Source organism: Siniperca chuatsi, linkage group LG2 (assembly GCF_020085105.1).
Source record: "Siniperca chuatsi isolate FFG_IHB_CAS linkage group LG2, ASM2008510v1, whole genome shotgun sequence".
Taxonomy (NCBI): domain Eukaryota; kingdom Metazoa; phylum Chordata; class Actinopteri; order Centrarchiformes; family Sinipercidae; genus Siniperca; species Siniperca chuatsi.
The window spans coordinates 28869640-28895656 of record NC_058043.1 but is presented as its reverse complement, the minus strand read 5'-3'; the positions used below and the strand labels follow the sequence as shown (position 1 = coordinate 28895656).

The following is a 26017-nucleotide window of genomic DNA, read 5'->3' as shown; positions in this document are numbered from 1 at the left end:
CTCTTTTAAGTTTTTGATATGTGGTTGTGTCTTTAAGAAGGTTGTTGACCTTGGTTTCATAATCGGCTGTGTTCAGAATCACAGTACAGCGACCCTTGTCTGCTGGTAGAATGTTTATGCTGTGATCCTTCTGCAGTGCTGAGAGTGCCCTCCTCTCTTCGGATGTAATGTTGGAAGGAGGCGGTTTGGCACTCTTTAGTGTTGCTGTGACACGTAGCCTCAGGTCTGCAGCCTCTGCTTCTGTCATCTTGTTCTTCCTAATGGCTGTTTCTGTGGCTGTGATGTAGTCCACTGTAGGGATGTGGTTGGATGTAACTGAAAAGTTGAGCCCTTTGGAGAGCACATCTTTTTCCGCCTGTGTCAGGATGCGGTCTGATAAGTTTTTGATCCAATTGTTTCTGTTAATACACGTCTCCCTTTGTTCAGTCCCTGATCTCCTGTTGTGCTGGTCCTTTCCTAGATTCTTCTTATTCAAAAGGATGTTAAATTTCTTAATTTGCCGCTCCTTGCTCTTCCTATGTTGTGCACCCTGTGCTACCTGTGTAAAATCCATCACTCTCTTGAGGATTTCTTCTGGGACAATGCTTGTTAACTTCTTCTGCAAAAATTCTATTCTGTTCTTCAAATTGTCTATTCTTGAGTTGTTTTCCCTGATCCTTTCACTAAGCATCTGGGTCAGGTTTCTTCTCCAAATCTTCTCTGCTCTGTGTCCTTTTACTGGTGGTTTAATCTGTAGGCTCTTGGGAATAATCTTGCTCTGCCTGCATCTTAGATTAAAACGGAGATGGTTCCTGTGGTCTGCTAATTTCCTGGCTGTGTTTTTGAGTTCCCGAACCAGATCCATGGTTTTCTGCCCAAGTGTCCAGGAAACCAACACATACGGATCAATACTTGCTCTTTGACTCACACCATCCATTACAGCACAAACTGGGTGTAATCCGGACATTACAACATAGAGCCCAAGAAGTGCCCACTGGCTCAGAGGGTAAGAAGAAAGAGGAAAGGCATGTCCAGAATGCACTCTCAGCCTGTGGTTATCCTACTTGGGCTATCAACAAAGTTAAAAGAGCCAAAAAAACAGGACAAAAGTGTAACAGAACCAAGAAGGAACGGTGGCTCCATTCCTTATGTATCTGGACTATCTGAAAAACTACAAAGGATCTTTAGACAGCACAATGTTCCTGTTTTCTTTAAACCAGGCAACACTTTAAGACAGAAACTCGTTCACCCTAAGGACAAGTTACCCACACAGAAACAGAGCAATGTAGTCTACTCCATTCAGTGCAGTGAGGAAAACTGCAAAGAACGGTACATGAGACCAAACAGCCACTTCATAAAAGACTTTATCAGCACAGACGACACGCTAACTCAGGATTACGGAGCGCCGTGCTTTTGCATCTAAAAGCTACAAACCACACATTTGAAGACAGCGAGGTGAAGATTCTAAGTAGAGAGAAGAGTTGGTTTGAACGGGGTGTCAAGGAAGCCATTTTTGTGAAAAAAGAGAACCCCTCTTTGAACAGAAATGGTGGTCTGAGATTCAATCTTCCCAAAGTCTATCACAGTGTATTATCACCTTGGTCACGCCAATCACATGCTAATCAGGTACTTAACAGTGATGAAGTAGATGCAGCCAGAAAACAATAGGCCTGATTACTGATTACTGGGCTATCTTGGAAACTATTAGGTCAGTTTCAGGTGAAACTAGCTATTAACAGATACTCAGGCAGATTCCTTCCTGAGGGCAGGGCTTATGTAACACAGAGTAGCTTAAATTTCTAGTTCCCGTCCCATTTTTTCACAATTGAGAATGACTTCCGGATGGGAGCCGAAACGTCTAGATGACTACTACTGAAACCTTTTCTACGATACAACAAATCATGAAACTAATTGCTTATTAATGAATGACAATAACAATTACCATTTTTGTGTTCCCTCAGATAATATTACAGTTAACCAACCGAGAAATTGCTAGCATTCACAACAAACGAGCAGCATTTTTTAGTTCAACAGTTCAAAAGCGTTAATGTACAGTTAAAGATTTGTGCATGGATTTAGGTTAGTGCTGAGATAAAGGCTAAACTTAAAAGATTATCAGGTTCAGGCAGTTCATGAAATAGTCACAAAATGTGATCTATAGGATTTGTGTACAAGTGACAATAAGCACAACTTGAAAACAAATATATTACAATTGGAAGTATCTTTCGTGCCAGCACCATGGTTTTTTTCTGGTCAAGTTAGCTATAATAAATATGCAACGTCTGGTTAGATTTTCAAAATAAAGCTTCCTGAGAAACATTTCAGGTGATGGTCACAGTTTGGTTAGGTTTAGGCACCTAAACTACTTGGTTAGGTTTAGGAAAAGATGAGGGATTGGGTTAAAATAAATACTTCCTTAAAACAATCAACGTTGACTATTCGGTTTCACAAACGCTGGTCTCCTGTGTGATAGTCCTGTGTTTGACCCATCCATCCATCCCCGACTTCCTTGCTATGCAGACTTTGTCGCTCTTTACACTATGTTCGTCCTTATTAGTTTGAAAGTCGTGCTGAGTGTCATGAAAAGAAAATTTGTGTCCATGTGCACAAATCTATAGATTAAATTGCATGACTATTTCACAAAATGGCGTGATATGGGTTGCATGTTCATGTATTTATATTTTTCTTGTGATTTACAAAACAGGCAATAATCACCTAATCACTTCCTGCCGCCATCTTAATTTGGTTTATAAAACAGTCACAACTTGGGAAACAAGTTAAGAAGCTTATATTTTGTGCATCAGATGGAATATTTTGTTCCAGCTGGATAGTTGAGTTTTTGAGTAGTCTGTCAATTTTTCTAAATTTGGCTTGTATTTATTTTTTTAGAAAATCAAATTCTGTCTTAGTTTTGTACCACAAGTAATGGTAAGGTAGTCAAGATGAAATAATGCACCCCTTGTAACAACTCAGTATGATGCACCACCTTACTTGAGGCAGAGAAATAGTAACTAATATATACATAATAACAAAGTAATCATTAGTTGTTACTGAATTAGTTATGTGCCATTTAGCAGCTGATTAAGGCTTGATTCAGTATATAATTGGTTTGTAGGCAGACTCACAGATACTCTATTAAGAAACTTATCATCAGATACTTGCTCATAAAAATTATATCCAGCAGCTTGTTCTTACCTAACTTTATCTGCTCTCTAATCCTCTTTTTTCAGAATTATTCAGGATGTTTTGGTAGATGTTAGTTCCTGGTTTTTTTCTTTTTAGTTCCTTGAATTTTACCATTTTGTAAATCACAAAACATTTGATATCCATTACATGTTCTAAGTGTGCATGATGACTTGATGCTCTTAAGCAGATAGCATATGATCTATAAAGGGGATGGAACACATTCAAACTTGGAATCACTATCCCTGGTTGATTCCGAATTGCTTATTTGAAGCTCTAGTGATTCTACTTTTCATAACAGTCCCATTTTTCTTGGCAGGAGTTATACAGACATGCTGTTACAATCACAGTTATGATGCAAAATGTCTTTTATTTATGAGAGAGCCAGCATTTTTTACAATGAATCTCAACCAGCCAAAGGTGTGACTTATCACTAACAGGAAGTGTGACATCATCTCGGCAAGTACCTGTCAGACTGCTAAAATCAATAAAACATTGCTGGAGTTTAAAGCCTTTCCCCAATGACACATCATTGTGTTGGAGCATTTCAAAATGTGTGCAAAACACACATTTTGAGATCCATGTACCAAAGGATTTCTCTTTGTCTTTCTTTCTTTTTCTCTTTCTGCTTTTTCCTTCTCTTTCTTTCTTTCTTTCTTTCTTTCTTTCTTTCTTTCTTGCTTTCTTAATGAAACCGCATGCTAATACATCCCAACAATTTAAATACATCACTTTGAATGTGCTGTATTTAGTTAAAGAGTTAATGTTCACATGTGGTCCCTAAATTTACTGACATTGGTGGGGGGTTTTCTACACAACCTTATAAATGATTTCAGAAAAGGTGTGAAACTAAGGCTAATTCAGCTCATCTGAATGATCATCCACTTTGTGTAACTTCGGTAAGAAGCCAGATCAAGACAGAAGACTTAGTTTATGCAGTTATCTGGTTCATTAGACTTCCAGTTTGACATCATGAGATGCTTTTAAGAAAGAGAACAAATTACAAAAATAAATAATTAATGATTAATGATCAATGTTCAATAATTATTGGGGATTTAATAAATTAATAATAATTATGCCATCTCTATGTAATAATAATTAATGACTGACTGTTACAGTAGATGAAATTAAGTAATTATGGGACTCCATTAACCTGGTCAACAATCCAATTTAGTGTGAACCAGAGTTTAAATTGAAACAAATGCTCAGCAAAATGTGAACAATGAGGGTCTTTAAACGCACAATATAATTAATCTAAAATTCATGCACCCAGCTTTAAATCACTACATCATTGTCACATTCACTGGTATTAGTACCATCATTCATTATATATATATATATATATATATATATATATATATCTGAGAAATGAGATCTAACCTCATTTTACAACCTGGTGTCCCGCAATTTCAATTAATGAGTATATTTTAAAATGTAAATATAGTATGTGCTCCACATATGTGAAGTGAGAAAAATACTATATGTTTGTCACATATTATTTTTCCTAATTCATGCCTCCATTTATCTTCCAGTAGCTGTGTTCATTGAACTGGATACAGTATATCAGTAATAGTCCTCTATGGGTAAGGCTCATTGAGATCTACTGCTGGCTGAGTTCTTCACATTACTGATGTCAGATCTAATCTGAATAATGTGATGTAATCTGCTGCTCTGTAGTTTGGCAGCCAGTCTAACTGACAGGCACGCGCTATTTTCCTGCTGAGCTTAATCAAACCCTAACTCTTGTTAGTGGACGTGCAATTAAACAAAACAGTCTTGGAGGAACCCTTCCCTACGCCTCCCCTAGCTGCATGGCCATTTATCACAGTATGATCCGATACTCCTGCTGGCTGAAAGGAGCAGGTACAGTACTGTGGAAGCAATGGAGGCGGCCGATCAGCACCATTTGGGGCTTTGGCTTAGGGTTTGGCTGCTGCGCGTGTGGACCTGAACACAGAGTGATGGCACAGCAGAGGTCCATGGGGACAAGGGACACTTCAAGGCAGGATAAGGCATGTTGTTTGTGTTTGTTTCCTCTCCAGTGCTTTTGGACTATGGCTGCACCTGCTCTCGTTCTATGTTTAAAACCCATATGACTACATGGCACAACATGAGCTGCAGAATGCCGTGGAGAGCGAAAACATAATGAGATATCTCACACAGCTGGCCAACTGACTTCACAATATCATCCAGGGCATTGATTTTATGGGTTACACAATGCTCCCTGGTACAAAAACAGCACATCTCCTAGACAAAATGTAGAAGAAATACAGCTGCCCTAGAAGACAAAATTACAATCACTGCCATGGTAACAGGAAACCAGCCTTATTTGTATTATGACAACAGCAGCACATGAGCTCAAATGAACAATTTAAGCTGTTTTAGACTAAAGTCTGAAAAACTGATGTCGCAATGGTCTTCTTTTGGTATGTCCAACAAAAACGGTGTTATTTCTAAAACATGATCTACTGGAGATAGGTTTTCAGAAGTCGCTGAAGTGTTATTTGTGGTTTCCCTCTAAGTTAAAGATCACTTTGCGTAAGTCACAGTGAATATAGCTGCTTCACTCAAAAAAGAGACCTAGGAACAGCTTCGCTGAATAGTCAAAGACTGAACAAGATGCAAAGTGCAAACATGCCCGTCTCCTTACGCAGCTAAGATCATGCGCAGAGGGATTTGTGATAATGTAAAGATGGAGCACCAAGACAAAGATGGTGGGCAGTAATCCCAAAGTAGGTTTATCATCCTTTATGACAGCCAGGAAAGGAAAAGACTCTATCAGCTTGGGGCACCTGTGGATTTGTGTATAGTGTAAGCCCAAATGTTAATCTACAGTTTCATGAAGTTAAAATAAATGAATACATTCTTTAAAAAAATCTGTCAGTATATACATATAATAATAAAAATTATAATATTAATAATGATTCTGAAAACAGTGTCCAGATGACTACGACTGAAACCTTTTCTACGATGGAACACTCCTCGACGAATGAGGGACTACACCGTAATAATAATAATAGTTAAAATGCAACTCTTATTATGGAAAATTTTTACGAAATTACTCCATACAAGGGCACTTTAGTGATTTAGTCGAGTATTCTTTTAAAACCCTATTCCCTATCTTAAAACCATATTCCGTCTATTCATCAGTGAATACACTGAACGTGTTTGTTTTTTTAAAGAGGTTTTTTTTTGGCATGTCTGCTTTATCTGATAGAGACAGTAGAGAGTGACAGGAAAGGCAGTGGAGAGAGAGGGGATAACATGCAGCAAAGGGACCAGGCCGGACTCGAATCCGGGCCCATGTGGCGCTCTACCAGCTGAACTAACGGGGCACCCCTGAATGTGTTTTATTCGTAGTAACATAACTTTATCAAATAACTTTTTATCATGTTGAAACAAGCTGAGAAAACCAGTTGAAAGTCATGATGTATGGCTTTCACATAGTATCTCATTTACATCTGTCAACCATAATTATTTTTTTTTTACAAATTTTTAAAAACTTTTCCGTGATTAACAATGGCACACATAGACTTTCAATTTTCACTTTTCAAATTTATAGGAATTTATAGGAACCTGTGTCATTTTTCTTGTATTCTGGGTTCTGGCAGATTTAAACTTTGTTTAGTGACACTGGGATAAGCTTGCCTCAATTTAACAAAGACAAAAATGTATGCATTTCATTCTTCACACCCATAGTTTGTATCCAGGCTTTCTGTTAAAGATATGTAGTCTCCAAACCCAAGCCGAGTGAAACCTGATGACATCATCTGGGTTATTTTTTCAGACTTTAGAACGCTCCTCCAGAGCCACAGAACACATTTTACAACAGTTTTATAGGCTGAGTAGTACTCGCCATGTCGAGTAAACTGACCTTTATGTGTGTACAATCTGTGGAGTGCCCATTCAATTTCAGTATGTACTTTTTCTTATATGTAATTATCAATTTGTACATGTGTCCATTACCTCACTGTTACCATATAAATTGTGTACGGTGAAACAAATAAATCTGATGGCTTCATCCAATAAAGACATCCATTAGAGGATATATAAAGGATGGACACTGCCACTCAAAGCAGGGTCAAATCGAGTCTGTACATTTCAGTCTAATTAGCTGTTTTTCTGAATTTGTAAATATGGTATCATCAAAGTCAACAATGAAAAGATGAGCATGTGCTCTGCATCTTCCACTAACAGCTGATTTGAGGTAGATCAGCAAAATGCAGCAGATGACATGGAACTGAACAAACTCATTGTAAAGTGGAGCAAGTGTAGTAAATGACTGCGACTGCTTCGACTGGCAGGCCTCATTTATCTGATGCAGTCAGTGACATCAGCCAGCAGTTGAAAAACCAGCCATGTTTTTTTTCCCTGTAATGTGATTAATTTCTACACAATACAGCCCCTGGCCTGCTTCTCTCCCTCCTGCTGCAGCCCCAGAGCAAAGCCACTGACACCGTCCCTAGGGGGGTCTGCCCCTACTGCTAAAAGCAATACATATTCATTTGGACACAGACAATATTTATGACAAGGATGAACAACAACAAAAAAAATATTTTTGCCAACAAGCAAAGCTGCCATCTGTCAATACAAAAGGATGTCTGCAGTTTTACTGTTACATCAGGATGTTTTATATATTATCAGCATCAGCTGCCACATCATTTGATTTTAATAATACACATAAGAGCACACTGTGACAACACTATGCATTTTTAATCACCCAATTACAAAGCAGTGGGAAGTGGGCATGCTGCAAAATGCACACATTTACGACAAAAAGGTGCACACTTGTCCTTTTCCAGGCTGAATAATTCTCTGATTACAGGCGTCAGTAGCGCGGTATTACATTCATGAAGAGGAGGGGTTGCTGGGTAATGTCAGGGTAAAACACGCTGATCTGGTACAACATGAACTACTTTTTCTAAAATACTTCCGGAGCCATGGACAGTAGTGCTCATGCAGCAAAACAACATGGTCACACATGAGAAAAGTCCCAAAGTCAACTGAGAAAACAAACTCACAATTTTGTCCTATTAGAATCTACACATTCACTGATTTTGAGCTTCTTTGAAAGGCTGCCTCTTTGCACAGAAACAAACATACAGAAAAAGAAACTCCAAAAACCTCCTCACTTAATCTATTGTCATCCCGCATTGTGTGACTGAGTGCAGTATTCCCATATCTGCTTCAGGCTCCAAGAATCCTCTGTTCCACTGTTTCCTTTACAGGACCGGACAGGATGCACATGCTCTGTGTTCTCAAAGCCTCGGGTGGGAGCAAAAACAGGGACAACACACACACACACACACACACACAAAAAATAGACGCACACAAGTGATTTCAGAGTGCCGCTTAAAGGTCTCTCCCCATTAGAAAAAAGGGGTCAGCACCATTAGGTCGGCGACTAAACACAGTAATTGTGTAGTACAAAGAGTGCGGCTGGGTCACACTGACAGCCCATTAATGTGCTTGGCTTTGAAAAAGACAGAAACTGACAGCCTCTCAGCAACTCTTGCTGCCTCTGATCCACAGTGACAGACAGGAGGGAAACTGGACTGGGAGAAACACACATTTTGGAGGCAGCTTGGTTTAAAAAATATGACTCGTGTTGTAACCAGGTTGAGTTAACCCATTCCCTTTCCTTGGACTCTGCAGATAGTATTTACCATATATTTCTGGCATGCTCTGATATTGTCAGATGGAGAGTGAGTGTGCGGATGCAGCATGGAGGCAGAGCCCCACTCTGCCTTTTTGCTCGGATCTGGACTGGCAGGGTGCGTCATGCCTGATCTGCACTCAGACTCTTCTTCCTGTCTCTCCGCTGCTGACTGTAAGAGCAGGTAGGATCTCTGATCTCTTCACGTCGCTGATAGCTGATCACTTTGTGCAAATATTCAATGCCTTAACAGTTGATCGCTGTGATCAGACAGTTCATGCAAAGTTATAAATGTATGTTTTGGTTACTGTAAAGCCATTGTCTGTAGAATTTGAAAATTTCTGACTTTGGTGCCCCCAGTGTTTGATCCAAAATAGACACACCCCCAACCCATCATGGAATGGTTGATAGCAACACATAGACTGCACCAATTTTTTTACTATTTCTAATTTTTCTATTGTAATTTTTGATTGTATCTACGTATACAATCAAAATACACTGAAAAAAAATTTAACCTTGACTCTAAAAAGAGGTAATAAAATTCCCACTAAATATTTTCAAGTTGAATCAACATAATGAAATTAATGTAACTAAAACTGAATTTTCTAAGTCAGGGCAAATAATTTTACCAGTGTTGGGCTCTTTATTTATTTAACCTGTAATAGGTAATTTCCTTCTTTAGAAATCTGATCACGTCAAGGTACAATTTTGAAAGCTGTGGCCTATGCAATTTGAGGTTGTCCTGACTGAGGCCATTAGAAAGAGTCAGGGTTTTTACCACCAACTCTTGGATTGATGACTGAACCTGAGGCATTCCACAATATGCACTCACCACAGTTTCCATTCATGCCTACCTCGGGATGCTACAATATAAAGCCATTCAAATTATTATTTTAGGTTGACTCAAATAAGAATGTTTAATATTTGTCCTCCACCGACCAAATTAATTTAATCCAAATAAGAAATACTAGTCAAACTCTAAAATCTAATCTAAAAATCTTAGATTGTGAGAATAAATAACATAATTTTAAACTGTTGGAATTACAAAATTTAAACTGACTGAACAACTGCAGTGTTATACTTTTAGTTTCCAAAATCACCTAGGAGCTTTACATTGTATTAAAGACTTTGTAATCACTGCATAGATGCATAGATGTCTCGTCATATATGTACAGTATGTGTCTGTGTATGTCTGTATGTGTACAGTATATGTGCTAAAATATGAGTGCCAGAGAGCAGCAGAGAAGATGTGACACACATGTCCTATGTTTTTATTCAGTATGAGATAACTGAAGGTGTGACTGGCCTGGTTTCCCTATTCTTACATATTATATATATATATATATATATATATATATATATATATATATATATATATATATATATATATATATATATATATATATATATATATAGAAAGTACAGTCTAGGTCTGCTCTATAGGAAAAGTGCAATGACATAACTTCTGTTATGAACTGACGCTGTATAAATACAATTGAATTGAATTGAATGTCAATTTTATATTAATATATATTTTCATTTATTCATCTTGGGCTATGTCATTCTCACATTGATATTTCTCTCTAATCTGTGATATGTATTATTTTATGTATGGTAGGTGATACAGTATGTGTGCTGTAAATTAAGGATGCATTTGAGATACATCATGATGTCTGTATTGTCATGTTGGTGATGTAACATGGTTTCAATAAAAATGAAATACATCAAATAAAATAAAAACTCTGAATCTTGAGCAAACATAATAACTTAGAATTAATATGAGAGGATATTGAAATCCTGCAACAGTATGAAAAACAAAAACAAGATACAGTATATATGATCAAACCTAAATTATATTGGGGATATTTTGTTATCACATCAAATTAACCATCAAACCCAAAACAAGTAAAGCAGCAGAAAAGTTGCCTTAAATGTAAAAATTAGATCAGTGATCATCAAATGTGCTCAAAAGAAACAAATAAGGTTACAATCTGTTTATCACTGGCACTTTAACCTTTGATGTCTGGTGCCAACTGTAACTTACTTTAAAGTAGATCAGTGCCTATGAGAAATCCAAATGTTGTGACTATAACTTCTGCTCCCTGAAGAAGAGGAACAAGATTACAACATACTAGGTGATGCAGCTTTAACACTGGCTCTGGCTTGCATCATTCTTTCAACAGGTAAAACTGAGCGCACTGGGACGTATGGAGCAACATGAATCCTCAATGGTCCTGCACTCCTGAGACAGCTGGTTACAGTGATACAGCTACTGTTCTGCTGCAGGTCAAGCCAATAACCTTATTTTACCAAGAGGAAAACTTGTTTGTACATTAATAATAAGAGCCAAAATAAACATCTCCAACGTCATTATCTTTTTAAAAGAGTACTCCACCGATTGAGCAGTGCACTCCTATAACATTGTCGGTATAGATAGACAGTATTAAAATCAATGCAGCAGAACCATATATAAAGTCTTTTTTTTACTCCACATATTCTTTTTCCTTGTCAAAACCTGGTGCCTACATTACCCTCAATGCAACTCGACCACCAGCAGTTCGGTCCATGATTCGGATGTGTTATGCTAGTAGTGGCTAATGCAGCAGGGCTCCAGGGTGCGACCATTTTGGTTCCACATGCGACCAAAAATATTTCAAGTGCGACTAAACATTTTCATTGGTCACACTGGTGCGCCTGAAATGTAGCAGGTCTGATTAAAAAAATTATATATAAAAATATTTTTAAACAAACACCAACTGGGTGTGCAGTGGTGATGCACGGATCGGCTCTGACGTGATCCGACTCCACATGTAGGCTACACATAAATCAACCACCCACCACCCACCCGAAAAAATTATTTTCTCCGATTTAGAGACCCGCACCGGCATGGACATTTCACTCCACCTCTATCGGTCCCTGTGGGCTATATTGCCGTTGAAATTATGTCGAACAGTGCAAGCTTTCCAGGTGATTTCTTTATTGCGTGTTGTATTGATGTATTGTGTGAGTGTTTTCTTTAATGATTTACTTTAATGATTAAAGAGGCTGCTGTCAGTAATTTTAAACGTTTCCATGCACGCAGCAATGTCACAGCAAATATCAAGGGACATTTATGCAGCAAAACTAAAAACTGTAGAAGAAACTGAAGAAACTCTCCAGAGGAAACAGAATTAAACTTTTAGCTTCTGAAATACATTTTTTAGACAGCTGTGATGGAGCTCAGGATTTATCAGGAGGACGGCTGCTTTACTCCAAACAATTTCACTGTATGAACCGGGACTGTGTGTGTGACCTTTTAGATGTGTAGTCGAAGAACACAGAATATTAATTAATATTAGATCCTGACCGATCCTGTTGGCGTGTCAGGAGATTTAAATAATCAATGAAGTTACGCTGCTGTGCCTCGTGCATAAATGTGCACAGCGTCTCTCTTAATGGGGAGAGGCTTCATCCTATTTCATCTGCCCACAACCCATCCGCTATTAATCAGAATGATTATTTATAAATCATTTTTATGAACACTTTATTAGTTTTTGGATGAACCAGGATATAAAGCATCCATGGTTTAAGTAAACCTGCCTGGTTCTGTGCAAAGCTCACACAGTCTGAGAGTAGTGAACAATCCCACTAATTGAGCTGAACTCTTTGCAACAGTAGATGCAGTAATATAGCTGTAAAGTCTAGCCAGCTATGAGGTGTTATGGATTCAACTAAAAACTCCGGTCCAGTGCTCTGCTAAGCAAGCTAGGTGCTGTGGACGGAGCTGTCATGTTTTCGAGAATTGTTATTTTCCCTTTGCACAGCAAGTGACAGCGCATTGCTTCTGGGATGAAATCCCCACGGGTACCAGGGGATTTGTGTTTATGTAGCGGCACCGGGGGAGCCTGAGGACATGATGTGTGACTCCAGCCCAGCAGAGAGGATAGAGGTGCTTACACACAGTCGACCATAAAGAAAAGGAAACAGGAATGCCTGAATTTAGCTCTTTACATGTACTGTACACACACATGGAATCAGATGAACATGTATACATGTGAACTTACAGTATGCTCCACATCCTTTGCTTCTCCCTCTCTTTTTGACTTTCATACCCCACACAGAGAAATGCTCACACTTCAAATGCAACAATAATAAGCGCTATGTGTACTGTAAACTTTAAGGAGCTTACAGAGAGATTTAGGAAGCATGTCACTCACACATGTCTTCTGGGAAATGTGTGCGCAATACACTCAGACTCCTCCGTGACCTTTTCATACGTGATTTCAAGCTGCTGTCATGTTGTTGGCTGCTTGTCACTGAAGTTTGTCTTCACTGCAAGGTAACTGAGTCACTTTATGTCAAAACTGTAAGGGTTTGGAGAAAAGGCTCTGTGAGCTCGGAATGGATGGTGTGACAGTAAAATGTGATATTATTTCAGAGAGCCCCAGACAGATGGAGATAGGGAACTATGACTGAATATGGGATTGATTGTGAAAGAAGATTACTCATGGAGATTGTGAAATGTGTCGTCTGCTAATCAGATTAAGAGCAGAATAATCCCTGATGAAAAAAAGAGAAACTACTAAATATGAGTCATGTACAGTATAATGAACAAATACCACTGGAGTTCATGTCCTTCCTCATAATTTATGGAGAGGTTTGATCAAACTGTAATGCTACCTTCATCTCACAGTGAATTTAAGCGGATCTCGCAAATTTTGTATTTGATATTGAATGTTACAATTTGCAGGCTGTGCAAGTGGTTTAAGTAATTTCTAGGTGACTGACAACAAAAAAGAATCATGCCTTGTTCCGTTTTTAAAAATTATGATTGATTTTGTGTTTGTTTTCTTTTAATTTCCACTTTATGTTTAGGAATTAAAAAAGAGCAGATAACAAACATCAAACATCAAAATGTTTAAACGTTGAACTCAGAATATCAGAAAATGTGGTTGTTCAAAGTGACTCTTTTCATGAACTTGATAAACTCAAACCCACTTGAAGGCACCAACAGTACCCATATGGGGATTTGCACCACTTCTGTTAAACATGGCTCTTGAATAATCAAATAAAATACCATTTTTAATAAATGTTTACATGCTTATTCTGAACATTTTACAGCCTCAAAATTCAGACAGGTGACAGATTAAAGGAAAAAGCTGAATAAAGGCACCAGAAAGTGGCACAGCCATCTTCATGCAATATTTGGTGGTAGAAGCTTAGTGACATAGGGACTACTCATGGGGCTAGTCGTTGCTGGCGAGCTAACCACTAACACATTAGCCAGGTGTCAGTCACAATACCTCTCCAAGTTAGCAAGATTAATTAGCTCAGTCACTATACAGAGGGGCTTAAATCGCAGTAGTTGCTGCAGTGCAGCTAATAAGCTATGATAGCTTTGTCTATCTTGGATTCTCCGGATCTCCATTCCTTCAAAGGTGTCTTAATGAGTATGAAAATGATGTGAATCATATGCTATGACCTTAACAGCCACCAGATCTCAACTCACTTCAACACCAGGGAGATTTTGGAACGATGTGTTAGACAGCACCACCATCATCAAAACATCAAATGAGGGAATATCTTTTGGAAGAATGCTGTTCATCCCTCCAGTAGCATTCCACACACTTGGAGAGTCTATGACAAAGAGCTCTGTGGCCTACTGTTTCACAGGAGTGTGTCGTGGTGGAAAAACCAGTGCGGGTATGTGCAATCCTGGCTCCAGACAAACAAACATTTACCTATACAACTGCTGAAAGAAATCTGAGGAGAATCACTCTCTGTCATCTTAAAATAAGGAAATATGTCTCATACTTGTTAGTATCTCATTTCATTAAGTGGCTAATTGTTATTGATTATAATCATATTGTTATTGATTATGCTTATGAAATAGGTAATAGGTAATATGCAGTCGGTAAAAACTATCAACTACTGAATTATTAAAAAAAATCTGGAGCACTAGTTTACTTAGAACATACCTGAAAAGGTTTAGTGCTCCACAGTTAGCTTACATATTTGGATTCTTGTGTGTATTTTCTAATGTCACTATAATATAAAAAATATTTATATGATAAAAAAATAGATATATTCCTATGATATTTCTCTGTCAACAGGATTGTATTTATATCTCGTGATTTTATCCATATTTATATTAATTTATCATATAGTAGCTACACACTGTTTTAGCTATAGCCAAGAAGCCACTGTGTTGGTTTTTCCTTTAAGTTATTACTCATCTGTATGTTGCATACTATCACCAAATGGTTACTGATAGTATCTTTCTTGTTAATGTATACTGTAGATACAGCACAGTACATAAAGACTAACCTACCTAAAGATACACATGCGCACATACACTGAACACACTCGTGCACACCATATGATGGGTAGTTCTGGGTTATGAAGCAGATGTGAAGCAGTAGCACACTAACACACTTCCATACTTCCATATTCCCTCGAAATTTCTCTTTCTATCACCATCCACACCCATTTCCCATGCTCTTTCGTCTGTCCGAACACATCTTTCTGCATGGACAAGTCTGTGCTGCATACAGTGGGCAGGACAGCTGTCTGCCATGCATAATGTGTCCTCTGAGGGCCCCTCTGGCAGGTGGAGACCCACCAGAGCCTTGGGCATACACAGAGGGCCCCACCACTATGGGAAGGTCTGCAAACATATGGTACTGAATAGGGATGTGCAGAGGTTTTCCTTGAATGTACCACCCACATGCAGAATTTGATTAAAATGAAATGAGGTCCTTGTGAGGGAGGGAAGGTGGCTTAGGTGATCTGACAGTCATTATTGTCTTGTTATTGGCTGTCAGGCTGCTGATGCCACACTGAGATGGAAAGGAATGTTACGAAATATGAATGCAGATGAATGAACATATGAAAGATTTTCTCCAAGTCTAAGCATGCAATGAAGCACTACAAGCACTGACTATGTATCAGCGTGTTTTTTTCATGTTTTATTTTTGGTTAGCTATTCAGGGTTTGGGGTAGGGTTGCTTTGCTTTATTATACCTGCTCAAAGCAACCTGATGCAACATGAAACTGTCCAATATTCTCTCTATTCAGAAGCAAGGAAATTGGCTCACGAATAGGACCTTGTAATAGCCGTCACCCATAACAGGACGGTGTCACCTACACAAACAAACTGAACAACACAAACTTTCACATTTATTTTGATCAATTGTAAATTGTTAGTCTTCTCCCCAGGTCAAATAGCCCTCAGAGTCAAGAAAAATACATTCCATGAATATAAAATTGTATGTCATTATCATCATCACTTTTCATTCTCTTTTTGGCTGCCTGCAGATTTTTATATTTCCTCACATCCTGGGTGCATTTTCTCATATCATGGTGTTGTAGTTGGCCTTTTCCTCATTAGTCATCTTGTTTCAGTGAATTTATGTGAAAACATAAACCACTGCATATGTTCTGACAGGCCAAACAGATCTGCAATAAAATAATAATGTAACTGAGATTGATGACTGAGCTACTTCCTGAATTCTTGCCCCTAGTAAAGCATGAAAAAGCCTTTTGTTTGAGGCACCGCAGCCTGACTATTGTCCAATATATTAAATTGTTTCTGATCATAAAAGCAATGAAATTGAATTTATTAAGAGCATACATGAACTTTAAGACTGTTTACTTTTGAAGCACCATACTGAATCAATGGTTTCGCAAGTTTTAACCATTAGCTGACCATTTTGCAAACCATGCTGCTGCATTTAAGAAATGTAAATGTATTTATTCTACTCCTCCAAACATCTTTCATTTATTTCTGTATAACATGACAATCTGCATCAATTAGCAAAATCTAATTGATCTGCCAATGAAATGAAGGTTTCTTTGAAAAGTCCTCATAGCTTTAGCTCATAAAAATAATGTAACTGAAATTGCAATACAGACCAATGAAGTGAATACAGTGTAATGGATTACACAATTCAACAACGTTTTAAGAGTCTGATCATTGATTTTCATGTTTTACTATGATGAAATAAAACCAGTGGCTAAACAGTAAGAACAATACATCCAAAAATATGAAATTATACATCATGCATTTAAAAATTGTCACCATTAATATAATGTATACACAATTTGTAGTTAAAGAATAGTGCTAATGCTTTTCTTAACAAATCCCATGAAAAGAGCAAACCAACATTGCGTTAGTACTTTCTGACTTCCTGTCTGTGGCTCTCTGTCCCAAGCCCATTCCTTCATACAGAAAAGGTCACAAATTTATAGTTTCATTTTACAAAAAGGCACAGTAATTACCTAGAGCAGTGGGGAACTGTAGTTTTTAGCAAACGTTACTCAAACTGCATTTATTAGGGACTATTTTCAGCAGCAGATTTATATACATTTGGTGCTTTACTGAGTATTTACAGCAGCAGGACAGGATTGAGTCAAAATAAACTATAATGTGTGTGTTTATGGTAATGAAGGAACATGTCACCCAGTGCAACAGTGTGGCATATTGATGTGTTTTTAATAGTTTTTGAACAACAACACAGCTCTACAGCACAGAGGAATAAAATAGATCAGGGTTTGGATACAAAGACAATACTTGTTAGTAGGATCACTTCATTATTGGCTTTGGTCTCTCCATAGGATTTGATGACAAGAAGAAAAATAAAGAATATTGCCAGCCTTACCATTTAAGGAGCTAAAAGTGACAAACTGGTATGGTCCTTCAATAATTAAAACTACAAAATAAAGTGTTTTCAAAAGACAAAAGGAAAAAAGTAAAAGTAAATACAAATAAATAAAAAAATCTGTCCAATTTCAAAACAAGCACTAAATGTACATGAAACAAATATGATCAGGTAGATTAAATGATATACCAATGATATATTTGTAACATCTAGTTACAGGTTGTAGCCTACCATCTACAATCAGTAAACAAAGCATCGAGTGCTCTACAGGGTGAGCAATCACCGAGTATAATTTAGTGTAGGAAGACAAAATTGTATTAAATATATTTCATGCCACTCATTTCCTTTCCAGGCCAATTAAATGTAAATGAATTCAAAATATAAAATGAAACTTCAATTTGCTGACTAATGATTTTCTGGTAAACAGATATCCTAACTTAAATTTAAAGGCAGTCATTTTGGTTTCAGCATGACGTGGAAGAAACAAATCTATGTTGCCAGATTATGGGCAGTATTCCTTGCTGCAAGCAAATGCCAGTTTAGATGTAACAAAAGCAACATAACAGGTCAACAAAGAAAACCAGTAGTGGCAAAACACTTAGTTCTTTGCCTGCAGATTGATTGCTTTTCAGTGTTGCCAGTTTGAATACTCTGATGCTCTGACCAGCAGCTTGGCTGAACGTGTGTTTGTGTGTATATTTGTGTGTTTGTGTGTGTAAAATGTGTGTTTAGTGCCAACAGTCTGGCCAGGATTTGTGGGGAAGCCTGTTGAATCTTTTTTGGTGTCTGTTTTCTGTTTCATTCTTTCTGGTTTTTGAATGGATAGATGTTCTGTAACTGGAGCTGAATACTGTATATTGTTGTGTGCTGATATACAGTATGTTACAGTATGTACTGACAGATAAAGGTTTCATGGTGATTTTGGTGAAATTTCAAGGTTGCTCTTCATGCCAGATTCTCATTAAAGGTTCTAAAACAGTGAGGTAAATATGCTTAAACAAAGCTAAATTTTAAACATTACATGTCAGGGCTTTGGGGCAAGATGAGCCAGTGTAAATTGAAGACACATCAAAACACACTGTGTTTACTGCATCTACTTAATGCAAAAATGACCACAAAAACATCCAAGTGACTAGTTAGTTTATCCAGCTGAATGTCATGGTAATAGTAGCTTCTATTACAGCTGAGAGATGTAACTCACTAAAATGGACTTCTAATTGACAGGTTGTATTGGCTCTGTATATTAGAGAGGAGACAAGTGTCTTGAGGGGGCTTTTCATGTGCCTGAAGATGCCTGATATGTTGGAATTATTTCCCCGTTGGTCTTAAAAATCAAACCTAAATTGGATTACTTCAGCACAAATGGGCAGATATGAAATCAGAGTCAGTGAAGCAACTGTTCACAGTACAGAAAACAATCAAATACAGGTGTGTCAACAGAACTATTGGCAAATAAATCTAAAATTTCAGATTGCCACTGAGCTTGCCAAGCTTTCACCAGGTAAAACCTCAAAAGGATACAAGCTCCAAACAATTACAATCAATTCCAGGCAAGCAGCATTTTTACCACAGCAGACCAATGCATTAATTAGTGATATCTGTTAGGTGGCTGTCAGTTGGGGAAATATAATCCAAGCAGCAGTTGCATTTAGCAGTCCCAGACAGAGAAGTGAAGAAGCTACGAAAGGACACATCTGCTGCAATTATACAGAAAATATGAAGAACTGTGCTGGAAAATGAAAAGTTTTAATTAATAAATTTAGCCTCATACCAGCCCCATGGTGCATCCAATTCATGCCACATGTTGCTCGAGTGTGTAGCAGCTGAAGAAAAAATAGTAGGCATGTTTGCACAGAGCTACCTTTGTAGTGTTTTAAAAGAATACACTTATTCACTTTCCTGCAGAGAGTTAGATCAGAAAATCAATATCACTCATGTCTGTATGTTTAAGGTGAAGCTTGGAGCCTGGAGATGGTTAGCTTATCTTAGCATAAAGTCTGAAAGCAGAAAGAAACAGCCTGGCTAGCTGGAAGTCATTGGCTCGGCGAAAATACAGTCCAGTGCATAACCCCCCGAAAACCACAACTTGCCATTTTTACACTTTGGTTTTTGTATGGATTAAACAACAAGATATATAACATGTTAATTAGTGAGCATTACAGGTGCTGGTAGGCAAATAGGGGGCATATACATGAATGTATCCAATATGAAAATGTGATTTGGTACAACTAGCATATATCATATACACCACACTTGGCCTCTAGTTTATGGGTCCAAGTAGAGATATCATGGGTGAGAGGTGTGTGTTTGGACATCAGCTGGCAAAAACTTTGTTTACATTTCCAAAAGAGCTCGATTGAGTCTGGTTTAATCATTTCTCTCTCGTTCTCTGCCTCCTGATCTAACAACGCTGATGGGAGGTGTAAGTAGAGGCAAACTGGCAGTCTGTTCTACTAGACAATGGATTTAAATCCTTCTCATAGCTATACCCTGCTCACATATTCAGTTTCACTTGGAAATATGTCACATTACAGAAGCTAAAGATGCTCTACCGTCCATTTCATTGTGACTTTGGACAGAACCTGGCTAGCTGTCCAGTTTTTATGCTATGCTAAACCAAGTTAATCCTGGCTCTAGTTTAGCATTTAGTACATATATAAGATTACTGATTTTCTCATGTAACTATAGGCAAGAAAGCAGATTAGCATATTATTTGTACCTTATTATACCTTATATAATTCATCCAGGGCATTGTTTGCCTTTAGCATGAGAACAAACAATGATGAATAAATAGGGCTACATAATAGTTAATTCAGCTGACATTGAAATGAGGCAGAAAAATACTCTAATCAAAGCACACTCAGCTGTAGGCTCCTGACAGTGAGGCTGCCGCACTTCCTATGGCCTAACCAAGACTGATCACACTTAAGCAATGCAAGAATCACTTGGAAATCTTTCAGTAAGGTCTTGATTACTAAGTCAAAGGTGCCATTGAAACAGCTGGATCATAAACTGAAAATACCCATCTGAAAACATTTCAAACATTACAATCTCATTCACATTTTGTTCTTCAGTCAGCCAGCCCCTAATTTTCATTGTGTGCTTACCAGCTGGGTTCAAAAGAATGCACATGTAAAAATGAGAATGTATTGTTTTACCTCCAGAATGTGGTGGAGGGCCGCACAGCAGAACCACTCCTTGACCTTCACGGACTGATACAGAGCTTCTTCTGTGAGTCTTGAAGTTTTCCAAGTCTGAAAAATAAAAAACAGCAGTAAATAAAATATCCCACAAGTCAGAGGCTGATACATCTGATCCTTGAATACATGAAAGCGCCGTCATGAACAAATTATTGTTTTTTCTCACTTCTGTTGTTCTTGTTTCTTATTCCTATTCAAGGTCACACAGCCCGTGGAGCCTAAAGCAGCATGCAGCAGGAGGGGAAACACTCACAACAGGTTGGCAGTTTATTATAGAGCTCACACAGATAAACACACCACACACTCACACAGTACGAGACAGTTCCTGGCCTATATTTCTTTGGACTGTGGGAAGAAACTGAGACTTAACCCTGACAAATACAGTTCTTGTAAACTCCAAGGGCCAAGGTTCAAACCCACACTCTGTGTGAGACAGCAGTGCAAACCACTGAACCACTGCAGCACCCTCATAAACAAATTATATACAAATACAGCAACACCATTATCCTCTCTGTATCTATGCTAGTGTAAGGAACATTTTCAAGAGTGAAGATTTTTTTGGGTGGTAAACAGCCTTTGGCTTTGCCTCAGGCCAATTCACCCCCTGTGTGTGTCTGTGTACATTGTATCCAAGACTCACTGTGATGGCGCCACAAGTATCAGAAACAAGTGAATTAAAGGGTCCCAATGGGGACTTTTGCTGGAAGAAGACAGCAATAACTGGTTAACATCTTTTAAAAGTTGAGAATTTTATGGAAAGCAGCACCACCAGGTAGATTAAATAAATGCTGAGAAGATGAAAAAACCCAGATTTTCTACAAGGGTTGAATCTAAGGGATTTGAAAAAGTGCGCTAGTAAAGCACCAAGAGCCCAAAACAAACAACTATGTCTATGTATGTAAGTAAATCTAGATAATATCATATGTTGTATTTATATGTATTTAAACCAGTGCACCAGTCAAACTTCGAACGGACAATGTGGAAAACGTGATAGAAATATGGCATTTATGTTTTGTTTCATGTATTAATTTGAGGAAGGTTACAGTCTCCTCATCACCTCACACAGATCTGATGTTTTCGTCTGCTGCTATTTTTTGTCTCTTCAGTGGAGCAGAAGCTTCAGTGGACGTTAAGTCACATGCTTCATGTACATCATAATTTATCCGCTAAGTGTGTTTCCATTGCACTTGCATTTAGTTTTTATTGATACACCAACTTTTCCACCTCAGCCAAGCATAAATGCTTTTTTGAGATATTTTGAGTTTTTTTGCCTCAAATTCCCAGTGTTTCCAGGTGTTTTTTTAAGTGCAAAATGAAAATGCGCATAAAAACAGGTGGATGGAAAGGCACTTATTGGTTGCCTCCCAGTGCATCAGGAGCACCTGCTTTGTTTACATCACAGTCAGATCCAAGTAGTGCCTCCTTCCTTGGTTTTATATTATTTATGTGTTTTAATTTCTTTTCCTGATTTTAAAAGTCATATTCAGTGAGGCATGTTAGGCATGTTGCATGTAGCAGAGGACAGCAGTTTTACCTGCTAAATATTTGCACACTGGAGGAGAGTGAGAAAATGAAAAGAATCATGACTATTACTGTACTGTAGTAATTGCATATTCCAAATAATGAATGGAAGTCCTGCATGAGCTAAATGCATTATGAAAAAAAAGAGTTGAAATCAATAGTGACACACACCCACTAATATGAGCCAAACAGCAATCTGCAGCCCTGCTGCTAAGCAGAGACGGCTGTGGCGGGTCACACATGAGGGATTTTAATAGCTCCAGTGGTAAACAGGTTACCTTTCATCCATCACGCACACCAACGCTGAACATTACAAAGCTATTCCTGGTATGGTTTTGACACCAAAAGTACATATATGTGTATATCCTGGTAGAGCTCAGTAAATGTAATTCACACATCACATGGAGGCTTCATGTCTGTACTGATAACTTGGGTTGGAGGGGGATAAATATGTTCCTACTGGAACTACTTAAATCTGAGAACAGTAAGGCAATTTAATATAATGATGTACAGATATTTGAAAGAAATAGCAGGAAAATATAAATCAGTTACTACAATTTGTAGTATTTGATTATTCTCATTTATTTTACTTTGTTCTATTTTTTTTGTAATAAATGTGCTTTTAATAAAAGAATAGACAACAGTAAATTAATATATGAAGACAAGTGATAGGGTTTCAAATTTATCCATACATATTGTCCAAATTGGATTAGTTAACCTTAATTAACCTTGCTCTGTAATATGCAACATATTCTCAAGTCACTGCGAGCGGCGGTGCTGACATGAGTGCTCTCTTTGCAGACCTACTCGTTGCAAAACTGCAACCAATCCACTTTCAAATGAGATTACTGATTAGTTCAGCTTCAAGTGATCTTAATGCAAAATTATTGGGCTCACTGATTTATGAAGAGGACTATAAGGTCAGTTAATATATGTCATATTGGCTGCAGGACAAGTCAATTAAGCAGCAGCCTTTAATTATTTCTTTAAACGTAAATCTCTTCTTAACCGAGCATAATTTGACTAATAGCTATTTAACACTCTTAATATTTTTCTAAAGATTGATGCCAGATTTGCACTTTAGGGTCAGTCTGATGTGTCTACCTCAGGGATGTAAAAACTGGATGCAAAAACTCTTGTTCAAGTTATATGGAGACATTTATATATGCCACCTTTAAAATAATTCACTATAATATTACCTGGAATTTATTTATTTAAAACAGTATGTGAGTGCTGCATTTGAAAGAGGACCACCGATTTTTGACCCTGTTTCCATTTATTGATCCAGATAGAGTATCTATAATGTCCAAAATACCTTCCAGTCTCCTTGGTATCACTACAGTAGATTTATTGTGAAGTTTGTGGCTAGCAAAAAAACTGCAGCAAGATTTTGCTTTTGTTTTCCTCTCTGTGCCTCTGGGGTGTTTGCACCTCAGTTTATTCAGATACAGGAGCTGAGAAAAGCATTTTGGACAGCCCAAATGCTTTCCTGGTGTATACACGCAGAGGACACTATGGATTACTCCACATTTAAAAGCAAGTTGTCAAAACACACTTTTATAAGTCCACTGCTGAGAATGTGTAACAAAGCGAGGCATGTTGCCTCACAACTAGCCGTGTCGATGGAGTATGAGCCCCCAGGAGCTGATTGTAACTGGTAGTGTTTGTGTTCCAGTTGCCCACCAGCTGCAACAGAAACCAAGCCACTGTGCTGCAGTGGGTTTCATCAAGGACTGTTTGTGTTTTTGTAGAAGAAGCGCAGGTGTGTGAAAATGAAGGACTCCAAACTTTAAGAGATAAACTGAAAGAGAATGAGACAGCCACCGCCTACTGAGGAAGTAGTTTGGTGTAGTTTGGTGATCATAAAAATATATAATAAAACAGGATTTCTGAACAGTTGAGTATATGGCTCCAACTTTACCAAATTCTCAAAGTTCTCAAATGCTGAATGTTACTTTGCTAGAATAATGATAATGATCATGATACAAGTTTTTAGACATAAAAGACACAAGGCTTTTTTGTTACATTGACAGTGAACTCGAGAGCAAGATACAGTAGTAGTGTTTACTTGATAAGCATCACCTACAATGCCTATATACCCTCCAAAGAACCACTGAACTACATCTGAGGTGGTCAACCCGGGGATAGGAAATATTGCAAGCAGGGCTGTAGCTACAATGGAGCAGTGGTGGAAAGTAACTAAGAACATTTACTCATGTACTGTAAGTACAATTTTGTGGTAGTTGCATTTACTCGGTTATTTCCACTTTATGCTACTTGATACTTCAACTCCACTACATTTCAGAGGGCAATGTTGTACTTTTTTCTTTACTACATTTATTTGACAGCTGTATCTACTTCAGATTTTGCATACAAAATATATGTTTAATAAAAAAAACACGATGATTTTTTATAGCTTAAAACAGCTATAATCAATATTTTTTATAATATTGCTTGTAGTGATAAACCTACAGAGAATTATCATCTAAATCTGCAGCTCCCTTCACCTTTACAGAGCTTTATAGCGAGTTTCAGCTCATTGTTTAGCTGTCCAGCCCACAACTTTACTGTTTTGGTTCACTCTCCCCACTCTCATAGCATCGTTTTCTGCCCGAGCAGACAGCAGAGAAAAAGCTCTAAAAACCCACTGCTCAGTATCAGACACAGTTAGCGACCAGCTGCCACAGTGGAGCATTTAGCAGCTAAAGAGCAAGATATTTCACTCAGGAGTTGGTAGAGACCAAAATCACAGCTAAAAAAGACTGAATTTCAGATTTAGATTCATCACATGGCCAGAAACACGACTGAAAGAATGCTAACAATTTTAACATATCAACTTATAAAACGTAATAATGTGTCAATTTTGTGTCCACAATTTCAGGTTTAACAGCATATAAATTACTTAAATTTAGCTCCACATCAACTACTTAACACGATGACATAACACAAATGTTCTGAGTGAGTACTTTTATTTTTGCTTTTATTTTTGCTAGTTTAAGTACATTTTGTTGATAATATTTCTGTAGTTTACAAAGTGGTATTGATACTTTTACTTAAAGCAACTACAAGGAACTTTCATTTTGTGTTGATTTTAGCAGCCCCTGAGGACAAAAGCGGTAGTGTTTCCAGTGTCTCGTGTTGTAAATCTTGACCTGGCTAGCGCATGCTTTTGATTTGGAAGCGAGTGAAAGAAAGACACAACTTTTTTTTAATACTATTTTTCTTTTGTAAACATAGCTGTTTGCAGGATGCATAGCAATGAGGTAATATATGTATTTGTGGTGTAGGGAGCAACCTCTTAGTCTTCAAATTCCGTCATCCAGACACATGGACTGGAGGGGAGTGTTTTGAGACGGCAAAAAAGGGAGGAACTGTTTATGGCCTTGCTAAATTCCTCTGGGATTTGAATCAACGTTCTTTCTTGGCTTTTCAGGATTTGTAAGCTGACTTGACACTCCTCAATAGTAAAAGTGTCGCTCTGACATCTTCCAGACCCGGTACCAATACGATTCCTATAAGAATGTTATATTATAATATAATAATATATATAATATTATAGTGATTAAACTGTTGTTTAGCCTTCTGCTCACCTATTAGCACCTATTAGTTCGCCGCCTCCAATTCATGCCTATAACCAACAGTGGATATAACCAGTAGATCTCTTTTGTCCACTCTCTTTGTTATTCGCTCTCCATCCCTAAGGAGCTCCTAACTGCTGCTCCTCTTAGTTTTTATCTTTTCTCCGGAGATTTCTTTTTCTTCCTACGTTTTTCTTTCTTGCCTAAGTTGCGTGTATTTTAACCTTAGTGAAAGCAAGCCTAATTTATTTTCGTTGAGCC

At 37.8% G+C, this 26017-nt stretch overlaps 1 protein-coding gene across 2 annotated transcripts in view; it reads right to left on the bottom strand.

Annotated features, from left to right (window-relative positions):
• cntn4 (contactin 4) overlaps window positions 1–26017 on the bottom strand; it is a 186356-nt gene that overhangs the window by 69180 nt on the left and 91159 nt on the right. For both annotated transcript variants that reach the window (XM_044182712.1, XM_044182722.1), the window contains exon 5: window positions 20616–20711. In XM_044182712.1, coding sequence (XP_044038647.1) covers window positions 20616–20711 — 96 coding nt within the window. The remainder of the gene's footprint in view (window positions 1–20615; window positions 20712–26017) is intronic.